Source organism: Orycteropus afer, unplaced genomic scaffold (genome assembly GCF_000298275.1).
Source record: "Orycteropus afer afer isolate SDZICR_OR568_19922 unplaced genomic scaffold, OryAfe1.0 scaffold00206, whole genome shotgun sequence".
Taxonomy (NCBI): domain Eukaryota; kingdom Metazoa; phylum Chordata; class Mammalia; order Tubulidentata; family Orycteropodidae; genus Orycteropus; species Orycteropus afer.
In genome coordinates this window covers 5,002,484-5,015,212 of record NW_006921793.1, presented here as the reverse complement: position 1 = coordinate 5,015,212, position 12,729 = coordinate 5,002,484, and the positions used below count along the sequence as shown (strand labels likewise).

Here is a 12,729-nt window from a genome sequence, read left to right as displayed (position 1 = left end):
ACTCATAGCAAACCCCTCCTTGGGTTTCTGAGGCAGTATCACTACGGAAGTTGCCCAACCTTCCTTCTGAGGAGTGGCTGGTGAGTTAGTTGTACAGAGCTCAGCTCAGAAAAGCTACAGCCTCCACTATACTCCCTTCCATGGTCTCTGACTTTTGCAAGACTCTCATCCCCAAGTCTACCAGGCCTCTGAAGTTTTACTGTGTACCCTAAGAAGGGCACACACATGCATAAAGTTGCACTAAGATTAGGGAACATTAACAATTGGGTTTGAGTGTGATAAATAGGTAGCCGAGATTAGAGACCTGTGAATTTATTCAGATTGCCAGAGGGGTTTCTCAAGACCCCTCAACCAATTTCTCTAAGGCAATAGCTAATGTAAAGGTGTCCTGAATCAGATAATAGGCTTTCTGGCTGGTCAGTGAAATGATGTCTTAAGGTCCTGAGTGTAAGACAAAAACCATGTTTAGAAACAGAAACTTTGCAGCCACTCAGGACTACTAAAAGGCCTCCAGGCATTAATATCTTTTTTCTTTTGTTGGGTTATTATTTCAAAATATATAAACCCTTTTGTTGTTGCTTCTGCTGCTACTTTTTAAGGACAAAATAAAAATGCAAGAAATTCTTTTAGCATGAAGAAATGCATTTAATGAGTTCCAGAATGTACAATGAATTGCTTCAGTTCCTTTGACAGCCATCTGTACACCATTGACAATATTTTTATTAGACAGGCATTTAATTAAAGGAAGTCTGTGGGCCAGATTCTTCCCTACATATGTGATTCATATTGGGGAATTTCTCACAAATTTATCTTCCCAAATTTGCTACATGTCCTGCCCTTAAATGTGAATAATTCCAACTTTATTCTCAAGAACTTCTTTGAAGATTCAAACCAAGTAATGCTAAAAAAGCAAAACTTGGAAAACATTTAAAAAAAAAAAAAAAAACAGTCTGAGCCTCTCAAATTTTCACCCAGTAAGTAAAACCCAGTCTGTCCTGAATTTGAATCAGACAAACGCTATATATAGAAACAGAAACCTTGACTTGCCTAATAGCTGTGGAATCATTTTGATTGGGTTGTCAAGCAAATTCTAAAAGAAGAAAAAAAAAATTAAAATAACATTTTAAATGTAGTTAAAACTTATTAATGTGCATATAAAGGCCTTTTCCTATCTATAATCAGTGTTCATCTGCTTTTGATCATCAAAACATTATCCATATTTCAGTACAAAATAGGCTTGGAGGAACTGTAGCTGTAATTAGGTTACAGTTAGACCCCAGCCTTAAATTAAGAAATTTCTGACTTCCTTAAGCATAAGTTTTATTTTGAGTTTATTTTCTTCTATCTTGGTCACTCCTGCACCCTTGTTCGGATTAGCCAGAATTTTGTTAACAGCTCTCAGAGCTGTAGTCCAAAGAAAAGCTCTTTTTTCTGGATCTTCTCTTTTGTAGTCTAAACTCTCCTCCTCTGGCAATCTTGAGCTTAGTTACTCTTAGGATAACTTTTCTGTAATTTATGGCATGAGCTAATTTCCGTTGCTCCTAAATTGTACAAATCAAATTGCAAGAGCCTGTCTATACAACCCCTGTAGTAGAGCTCATTTCTTTGAACCTTAAAGAAGTGAACAAGTCAAAATAAGCCATTGCTAGTAGCTCTCTGATGAGTTTCACATTCAGCATTGTTAGCCAGATCCATAGGAACATGTACAGGGAAAGGTACAGTTGAATAAACTTCTACAAGCAGTAAATGATTAAAGAAATGTGCTCTGGCGACTTTAAAGAATTTACTGGTGGTACTTTTTCCTTGTTAGTCTAATTCCATCTGTTTCTGTTTAATTGAGGGAAACTTAATACAGGGAACAGGATCTCTAGTGAACACTTGTGCCTACCTCTAACCCCAGTTGCTGGCAGTTAAAATGAAGCAATGGCTTTGAGACCAAAATTAGCATGCTACTTAATGTAGCAATTCCCTTTTTACAAAAATAATAACAATAATGAAAATCAAAACTCACTCATGGAATGATTTGGTCTCAAGTTGCAGCCATCAAAGATCAAAATGTGGCCTGATGGTCACCTGTTTGCATGCAAACTTGAAATGGGCTGCTTGCTTTGAATAACCTAGAGAGAGATTTCTGAGTGTTCCCCTGTGAAGAAAGGTTATACGTGCTGGTTTGTTTGCCATATACATGTACATGTTTGGGTGGAAGGGGATGGAGTCTTGTTATGAAGAAAGGTCTTGCTTTATAAAATAAAGAGCACAGCACAGCAAAAAAAAAAAAAAAGTTTGAAATCTGTGATAAGCGTGAGAACTTTATTTTTCCCTCCCACTAATGAAAGCAATTAAACACCCTGGTGGAAGTGAGTAATAATTAGGAGCTCTTCTTTTGAAACATTAAGAATTAGATAGATTCTGATTTGTTCGTGGTAATTTCCATGAGATAAACTGAAAGGCACAGGCTCATAGTTTAGCCCTGGAAACAGCCTTCAGCATCTTTTGGTCTCTGGCATTTGATTTTAATTTTAAGTGGAGGGCAGTCATTTACTTCTTAGTGGGGGTTCTAGATCAGGTTACTCTGCTGTATGTTGGGGTGGGTTTATATTTGATGGTCGGAAGGATTAAAACTCAGCTATTCAACTGTTTGCTCAGACTCTACACACAATGTGTGCAATTTAGGCTGATGCTCCTAGTGCAGTCCTAGACAGTGGGACTGGGTGATGCTTGATCTTGCTGCTAGGTTCAGTCCAACAACTTCAGAATGCTGAGGAGGACTGGAAAATCAGTGAAAAAATGCAAAAGAACCTAAACCAAGGACACTAAGGAGGGACCAGGGACCACCTGTGTGTGTCTGTGGAATGAAAACATTTTACAGTGATTCTTTAGTTTTGAGTAAGAGGTGGAGCTGGCAGTGGTACATTTAAATAAACCAGATTTAGATAGTGGTTCTTAAAATTCCCTGAGTGGCCCAAATGGCTAAGTACTCATCTGCTAGCTGAAGGGTTGGTGGTTCTAAACCCATTCAGAGGTGCCTAGAGAGAGAGGGTTGGTGGTTCTAAACCCATTCAGAGGTGCCTAGAGAGAGAGGCCTGGGATCTTCTGCCGAACAGAAGACCCCCAGGTTCAGCCAACAGAACCCTGTGGAGCAGTTCTGTTCTGCACACGTGGGGTCGCCATAAGCTGGTATTGACTCAGCAACTGGGTTTTGTTTTTTTTCATTCTTTTCTATGAATCTGGGTTTTTAACTATCTCTAAAGGGGAAAAAAGTAGAAGAGTCCTTTTGGACCCAGCGATAGTGTGGTGGTGGGCCTGTCATTACTCACTGATGAGCTTTTTGGCTCATGAGATTGAGCTAACACCTCCTTTGGCCAGGACCTCAAAGTTCCTTTGTAAGATATAAAACATTTGCCAGTCTGCACGTAGGGATTTATAGAAAGACCAGAGATAGGTCTTCCATAGTTAAGAACTCACACCTGCTGCTTTCGCCATAAGCTCTTAAAATGGCTGATGGACTAAATCTCTGACTTTCACCTCCTTTCTGCCTGGAAAGTTGATGTGACAACCCAACTAACCAAATTTCACAAGCTTGGCCTAAATTATTAATCCAATTCCCATCTTGTCTCTCTGTATGTATATTTAATACTATAGATAATGTATTTTATTAAAAATGTCTAATGAAATTAATTTTAAAGTAGAAAAGGCTGGGGACTTCATTCTCATTTTTGTCATTTGTTTAAAATATTTGAGAAAACATTTTTCTGTTGTTCCATTTTATGCACTGTTTTGTCAGCATGTACCTATCTGGGATAAAAAGCTTTTTTTTCAGTGTTCTGTCTTTATCTTCAAAGCATGGTGTATCTTCTGTTCCCTGCATTGTTGGAGCACTGTCTGATGTCTTTTTCTTTTTTTTTTTTTTTTTTTTTTCTTTTTTTTGACACTGCTGAATACCAATTTGTACTTGGAATACCTGTTTCCCCTAGAATGCAGTGATCCTGCTCACTGAACAGCTAGCTTTAACTCAGAAGCCTCCTGGGTGGTCAGTTTGGACCATATTCCATTAAGGACAGGGAAATCAAATGTGAATAGAAGGGTTTACCTTTCCGATGGAGTCGTTGGGGTGGGGGGTGGGGGCGCCAAACTGTTAGTGCCCTTGGCGACTAACTGAAAGGTTAGTGATTCGAGTCCACCCAGAGATGCCTTGGAAGAAAAACCTGATGAACTACTTCTGAAAAAAATCAGCCATTGAAAACGCTATGAAGCAGAGTTGCACTCCAGCATACATGGGGTCACTGCATTGGAGTCGACTCACCAGCACTTGGTAACTTTTCTGATTTCATCTTCCAGTGAGGCCTAGACTTTGTACTTGGGTCAGGGTAATGAGAGAGGGATCTTTGGATGCTAGCAGGATCACTGTAGTTGGGGGAGAAGTCTCATTGAAACAGAAAGCATCTGTGGCAGTAGCTTACATAGGGGAACATAGACAGCCACCAAAGAATTTGGCTTCATATTTTGAATGTGAACACCTCTTTAAATGGGGGCTAGAAAACTCTACATAGATCATATCTATCAGAAGATTTAGCTGTATGTGTGCTTTGTTTGTGGAGGGGGATACGTGGGGATGTGGGAAAGACCTCACCTTGCTGAGCTCCAGTTGCCTTCTCACAGCCAGTAAATGGTTTTTAGTCTTGATGTGTACCCAAAATGTAGGCTCTCACAGATACTGTCTGGTTTCATCTCTCCACTGCCTAAGGGTGCAGTAACTCAATAAAGCATGGATATATACCACTGGGAAGATTGCTGGCTTCTCCAATAACAGTGAACTTGGTGATTCTTTACGCATGGAAAGCCAAGCTCATGTAACAGTGTATGCACGTTATTAATATCTCTTGTTAATCTAAACTGAAGAGGCTTTTACTTGTCCTAACAGGTATCTTGTTGTAAAAACTGTCAATGATTTAACTGTTCTGCCCCACTGATGGCTGGAGCTTTGTCCTGAGTACGAGATGATAATTTTCATTGGTACGAAGCACCATATTCCCCAACCCAAATACTGCCACCGCCACCACCACCACCACTACCACCACCATAATCAGACAAAGGAGACCTTTCCGTTCTCTTTTTCCCATAAGTAAGAACAAGCTAGTGTATTCCTTATCATTTCTTCATGGGTGGCATTTTTCTTTTTATTCTTTGCAAGTTGCTTCGCGATTGCTCTTTTGAATTGCTTGATGATGAACTGCTCAGTTGATGGTTTAGCTGCTTGTAAAACTTTTGTTAAAGGAACTTGATCTAAGAAGCACATACACATTATCCTCAGCAACTTAAGTTAACCAGAAGAGGACCGCACCACTAACATTGGTAATCCTGTAACCTGGCTTGTTTTGTGGAACCTTGTAATTTAAAAAAATAAATAAATAAATACTGCCAGCTTTTGTCACATACTCCTTTCAGGGGCAGGTGTGACCCAGCTTAGATTTCAAACTATATTGAATCCTGCCTATTGAGGAGATGACCTTTTATTTAACATAATACTGATCTTTGTTGATAACTGGCTTTCAAGTACACATAATCTCTAGAGAGATTTCACTGTATTCTCTTTTAGAGAGAGATTATGGGTTTTACAAGGACCTTTTAAAAAAAAAAAAAGATGAAAACCAATAGCTGTAATGTGTTTTCTACAGGTGCCTTTGGAGCATAGTTTAGGTACATAGAGATAAAATCTCCTGTGTTTTAGAACCAAGTAACAGGAGACAAATAATGATACATGAGGGGTATTTAGAAGCTTACAAAACAAATAATTTCATTTGGATGAATATTGTAAAAAGGCATGGAAGTTTCTTAATAATTTTTAAAATGCATATTTTGAAAAGAGGGATTGAGAAAGCAATCATTATCCTGATTTTTCATCAATATTCTCATTCTCAAATATTTAAATATTTAACAACCCTACTGTGAATCACCATTTTAAAAATTATTGTCAGGTTTTCTATTCCCATCTGTAACAGGAAAAAAATAACACTTAACCGATTTTAAAATGAAAATACCCAATTCAGTGACCAGTTTAAAATCTAATAAAAAGATACAACTAAATATTAGAAATACCATATTTTATTACTTAAAAACTAGATTAGAAAAATTACCTTTTACTAGAATTTTGTTAGATGGAACTTTGCAAAATCTGAGGAAGTAGATGGTGAGTATGCGTCTTGTGTGAAATCCCAAGGGGGAAATAAGGAAAGCAGGCATTTGGCTTATTGATCATATACTGTCATCCTAACACATTTCAAAATCTGGTGGTTTTGTGGTTAAAGCATTTGACTGCTAACCAAAAGGTCAGCAGTTCGAACCCATCAGCTGGTCTGCAGGAGAAAGATGAGGCAGTCTGCTTCCTTGAAGATTAAAACTCTTAAAGCCTTGAAACCCTATAGGGCAGTTCTACTCTTTCCTACAGGGTTGCTATGAGTTGGAATTGACTTGATGGCAGTGGGTTTGCTTTTGGTTTGGGTTGATGAAGAGCTGAGCCCGGGAGGCTGCTATTTGGGTGATGTAGCAAATTCCACTTCTCCAGGACTGCCAGAAGGGAAGAATCATAAATGGGCTTTAAATTAAAAAGACCAAGATACTAAACCAGTTTCTGAGCTGGATGATAAATTGAAATCAATAAATATAGCTGTACTAATTTGAAGTTCCATAATTGTTTGTGCCTGAGAATGTATACATTTAAAAGGATTTTACAAAGCAATTACCAGAAATGCTTCCCTTGAGAGCAGTATTAGTGAAGGCATTTCCAGTTCATTGGGGCAACATAAACTCAGCCTTCCCACTACAGATTAAGGGGGGGAGGAGGGGAGATCATGAAATCATTGCACTGAGGTGAAGCGTTGTTATTAACCCAAACCATAACTAAAAAAAACTCAGAGCAGTTTCTGACATAGGAAAAATAATTAAACAACAACAACAAAATAGTTTCTAGACTTTCAGGATATAACTGATCTTTTTTCTAATTTCTTTAAACTTTTATTCTGCCTGTTGCCTTAATACCCAGGTGCTTTTTCAAAAGGGTCCTCCAAAATTACTTATCTAGAGCCCCTTGACGAAAGAAATTACTTTGTGTTAATGAGGTTCCTGAGTGGCACAAACAGCTTATACATGGCTACCAGCAGAAAGGTTGACGGTTCAAGTCCACCCAGCAGTACCACAGAAGACAGGCGTGGCAATCTGCTTCCATGAAGATGACAGCCAAAAACCCCATAGAGCGAGTCTTTTATGTAACATGTGGGGTTACCATGAGTGGGAATTGACTCAACGGAAATGGATTTGGATTTTTTAAAGTTGCCATAAAGAAAAAAGTGATAAAAAGACCAAAGCATTGATAAGTTATTGAATAGCAAAGAACCTCAGTCACAGAGCCATCTCCTGATTGACCAAGGTGATGACTTCAAAACAGGAGACAGACTATGATTGGACCAGCATCTCTAATGCTGTGTAAATCAAGAGGCTGGCTTATTTTGCCTAATAACAAAACCATATTTGGTTGCTTTTTTTCTTTTTTTTGTAAAATGAACTCTTTCAGTGAAAATTGGTTACATATGGTTTTAATGGTGTACTTGGACACTGCCTTGCCTTAGACATAGCTCTCTACCTTTCTCTGAGGGCAGGCCCTGCATGGAAACCAGTTTGTATACCATATTTCTTTTTCTCATGTAACACGCCCATGTAAATAACATGCACAAGCATATAGTCTACATAGGAAACTAACATTTAAGGGAGCTGCACAGTTGGCAATAAAACTTTTTGCATAAAATATGATACACTGTGTTGCGTCAAATTCTGGCTCAAAGTCAAAGAGGATTTTAATTACTCATCAAGCTGCCGAATTCTACTAATTACCCTTGTCAGCACATTTCACTGATTGCTGAATAGTAAATAAGCTTCGTATTTCAGTTTGGACCATGATACCTACTATAGATCATTATTTTCCAAACCTCCAGTAGGTTCTTTTGTAAGGGGATGAGGGGACCTAATTCTCCAGGGATACAGTTCAAATGAGCAAAATTGAACTTCAGTTTCAGGTTTTTCTTTACTTAGAATTACTGATAGATTTCTAGGCCAGAGTAGTTGAAGTTAGATTTATTACTTTTACTGTTCAAATACACCCGTTGCCCTCCTTTCTTAGGCCTTCTGAATATACTTAGGCCAGCTTACATAGCCTCTTGCGACAAGGAAATTGACCAACCTAATTTGGTTGGTCCCTGCACCTGTGTATTGTACGTATAAAGTAGGTGGTTACACGTTTGTGTAATCTTTAGATTGCATGAGTGAAATCAGCAGGTTTTTTCAGCCAGCAACCTGTGGGGTGACCTGTACTTTCCCATATTTTACCTAGGTACCCAAGTTGTCATAAAGTTCATTTTTAGAGTCGATTTTCTAAATCCTGTCACTGAGTGAGGCGAATGTGGAGTCTGCTGAATCTAAATTGCTGTGTGCTTTGAAATGCACAGTGTCTTCTTGGTTGTGAGGCAAGCACCTCTCTGAGACATAGTCTCTTATCTCATGCTCTCAGCCTGCACGCATACAAATGTTCCAGGTAGAATTCAGCAGGGGCAATAGCTTTCAACCTTTTGTGGGTAGTAGTGGTTGTATTTGAATGTGCTCACCATATTCTCTCCGTTGTAATGTGGCAGTTTGTTTTTTCTCTGTAGCTGGGTGCTGTCCAAGTGCCTAATTGTTCCCATTTCCCTACCCCTTACCACCCCTTTCTAGCTAGCCTTCTAACTGGCTTTTATTCTTGGCTCCAACTCTTTGAATGATGAAGTGCAAATTCAAGGCCCAGCATGCTATCACTTATCACTGCCTCCCCTGATCTCGCGCTCAGTGTGGGAGCTGAAGGTAAGCCCCAAGTTGGCCAGGTTATGGTGGACAAATAAGAAAAAGTAACCTAAAGCAGCAACTCACAAATGCATGCACTGTTTTGACCTCTAGACAGACTGCCAGAATTTCTCTTTTCTAATTCCTATTTATAGTGATAACATTTTTCTTTTTGTCATTTTTTAAAAGAAAAGAATAGTGAAGTACTTTGAAACAATTGCAGTTCTGATTGTTTTCACTATTTCTATTTGACAGGTTCCAATTCTTTTGAAACTATTGTATTCAGTTATGTACTAGTGTCAATAAAATTGACATTTGTGAAGCAATTTCTGGCCTTTTTCTCCGGGTTTTACTGGGTCTGGTGGTGTGGAGGGTGATGGGTCTTTGACTAACACTAGGTCTTCATTTCACTGAACTGTTCCAGAGATTTTTAAACTGGGACCTTCTTGAGTCTGCCTTTTCCTCCCGTTTTCTAATCTTTTTATACAAGGATCATTGTACTGACCCATAGTCAATGGGCAGGACATCTTTGTGTGTGTGTGTGTGTGTATGTGTTTTTCCCCCAGGTGTGGTGGCTTTTTACACCTGTGTTGGTGACACAGCTAGCTGAGGTTACTGATCAGCCTGGGACCAGAGGTGGGAGTGGGGTGGGTTTCTCCATGGTTTGTTCATACTGGGATCAAATTCATGACCCTCACTTCATCAGCTCCATTCTAAGCTGTGTTATCTTGTAATTTCCAAATGGATATTAATTAATCCAGAGGGAGAGATAAATGTCAGGAAATAGAAGTACTCCTGGAGAACTGCACTTAACTTTCTCGTGGAGGTCCTTCATAGCATGTTGGGTAGCGATGGGGCTGAAATTGTATGTTGAACAATGCGGAAAGCATTTACGTTGTCTTTCTCTAAACTGATAATAGGACTGCGAGTTACTTTAACTCCGTTCACCTAATATTCTAGCAAATCTTCCTTTGAATGAAAAAACATCAGCATTAGGGAAAAACAAGGTTAGGTTAGAAGTAGTTTTTGAAACATCCCACTTAGGTAAGCTGTTGCAGAGTTACGTTGGCAAACGACTTGTGTGCACATCCTCTACCTCCGCTGACTTGTAACGGGTAATATATGCATTTCCATGTTATTTAATATGTTGTCCTTTTCAGAGGAATAATTAATTGCCTGTCACATTTTGACCATAAAAGGGAATTGTGATAATATAATGACCTCAAGCTTTGCATTTTTAAATGATCGTTTTTGCATGTAAATGTGATGCTAGTGTTTCTGTCCCAAACAGTGAGAGAGACATGGAGTGACATCACCAGGTATAACCAGCTCACTTCTGTTCTTTGTAGAATGGGGAGTTAGTTGCTTCACCTTCTTGTTAGCTGTGACCCCATGTATATGACATAGTGTGTCCTAGGTGCACCAGTTGTTTAGATTCCTATTAGTCTAGTTTTTATTTTCTAGTAATTTCCTCCATGTCTCTTTGTGATGTAGACACTGTGTCTTCCTTGAGTAATTCTTAGAAGCAAAGGCAGTAGTTAGGAGATGACACTACTATTTTTGGATACACTATACATTTAAACTGTTTTAATTGTGCTCTAGACAGAATTTTGTACCTTATTGTTAATTATATAACAGGCTCAACTGAATTGTTCCTACTATGGTATCTTAAATAATATGCCAACTGCAACTTTAGAAGGAAAAAAAAAATACCTAGAAAATAACTAAGAATATTAACTTTGCCATGTGATAGTCAACGTTCTAAAGATGTGAAAAGGTGAAAATTGTAAAGGAAAACCAGGCCCCAGAAGGAATTATTATTTCTTTTTCTTTAAAACTTCTCATCCCCAAACAGGCTCCCTGACTGGTAGCCCTCACCTTTCAGAACTGTCCGTCAGCTCGCAGGGCGGGGCTGCACCTGCCAACGTGACCTTGTCGCCCAACCTGAGCCCCGACACCAAGCAGGCCTCTCCCTTGGTCAGCCCACTGCTGAATGACCAGGCTTGCCCAAGGACAGACGATGAAGAGGAGGTCCGCAAAAAGGTACTGATGGGCTCTGGCAAGATGGCAAGCCATGGGGGCTTACTTTCACCTGTTGTTTAAAAAGACAGCAAAACCTAATGGCTGGCTTTCTCCAAGGTGCCACATTACAGACAGGCTCCAGGAAATTGAGTCACAGTGGTGTCACCAACTGATGACTGACAGGCTGCTTGTCACCATGCCCCTTCATATCTAGCCACTATTTTATCTCTCTCTCTAAACAATATAACTTCCATTTCCCAAATAGTGACATAGCTCATGGTAGCTAGGATGAAGAGCACTGTCATTTCTCTTAGGTCTGTTTGCTCAAAGACTGCCTCATTCTGTCATTTTACTAATTACTTAGATTTTTCTGGTGCCCAATTTTGAACAACTAGTCCTCAGTGGTGGCTAAGATGTAATCATTCAATGACTTTGGGGATGGTGACATTTATATAAAAGGAATAGTCCTAGACTGTGTTCTTACCATAGAAATCCATTCTCTTGAATTATTTCATCTCACACACACACACACAAAAGGAGTTTAGCCTTAATATACCAGTTCTTATCATCAGGACATTCTTAGAGACTTACACTCCAAAATGATTATTATGTCTTGTTTCTCTTTATGGATTTTGCAGAGATTCCCAACTGACAAAGCATACTTCATTGCTAAAGAAGTGTCCACCACTGAGAGAACATATCTGAAGGACCTTGAAGTCATCACTTCGGTATGTTTAGCATTTCCCCTAAAGCATTAGGTTATATAATTTATCTCAAATAATAATCTGCTTTATGAGAGAGGCTGTTATGAATTAAATATTGAGCTTTCTGACTCTAATTAAAAGGATTTGGTTCTGAGTTATAGAAATTTGACATTTGTGGTATATTTCATTTATAATATACTCTATTAAAATTTTTATAATTATGATTTTTAACTGCAAAGGAAGTAAGCCTTTAAAGAGGAGAAAATTAAAATGAAACATTTACTGTCTGCATGCACTGAACTAGAACTGCTTCATATTTTGCCTGCTGTCAAATGTAGCCACTTCTTTTTGCTCACAGTTGCCTCAAAGTGAAGAGAAGCCTCGTTTTGTATTTGATAATAAAATGAGCTATGTCTGCAAAATCTGCCAGAAGACTGCCTTTTATTATTTTAATCAGTTCTCCTCAGTCTTGGAAACTCATTCAGGGCATTACAAATGTCTTTCTAAGCCTTGGATTCTAAGGAAGAACTTGTCAAATGGGAAGTAAATTGGAGTCCAATGAGTTTCTGTTACTTAGGAGATGTGTATTGTGATGGATCCTCAGCAGGTGCTCCATAAACATTTGTAGAATTAAATCCCAACTCACCTCACTGAGCTGAGTAACCTTGTGTGACAGAGACTGCCTTATCACCCTGGTTTGGCCTCAGTTACGCTCAGCGTTTTAACAAAGGAACAGAGATCGAAGTTCCTAAAGGAATGAAGCAGGGGGAATTTAGTGGTCGTAAATAAGTGATGATTCAGCAAGTTAGCCAGAATGGAAACTTTGATTTGAGTAGTTGCCTATTTAAGGAATTTTTCCTGGGCCCAATAGATAGATCTTAATCAAAAGGAGGAAAAATGTGGAACAGAACTGAAAATCTGAAAATTCTATTAGAAACCAAACTTACTGGATTTATCAAGACTAACTAAAGGAAGAAAACTATAAAAAGAACTACATCAAGAAACCATAAGAGATCTACATAAATGGAAGAACATCCCCTGCTCGTGCATAGGAAGATTGAACATTGTGAAAATGTCAATGCTACCCAAAGCAATCTATACATTGAATGCAATCCCAATCCAGATCCCATCAACATTCTTT

At 38.7% G+C, this 12,729-nt stretch overlaps 1 protein-coding gene across 1 annotated transcript in view; it reads left to right on the top strand.

Moving 5' to 3' along the window:
- The window catches only part of FARP1 (FERM, ARH/RhoGEF and pleckstrin domain protein 1), a 402,545-nt gene that overhangs the window by 303,712 nt on the left and 86,104 nt on the right, over nucleotides 1-12,729 (top strand). Inside the window, exons 13-14 of the mRNA XM_042781959.1 lie at nucleotides 10,718-10,905; nucleotides 11,523-11,612. Coding sequence (XP_042637893.1) covers nucleotides 10,718-10,905; nucleotides 11,523-11,612 — 278 coding nt within the window. The remainder of the gene's footprint in view (nucleotides 1-10,717; nucleotides 10,906-11,522; nucleotides 11,613-12,729) is intronic.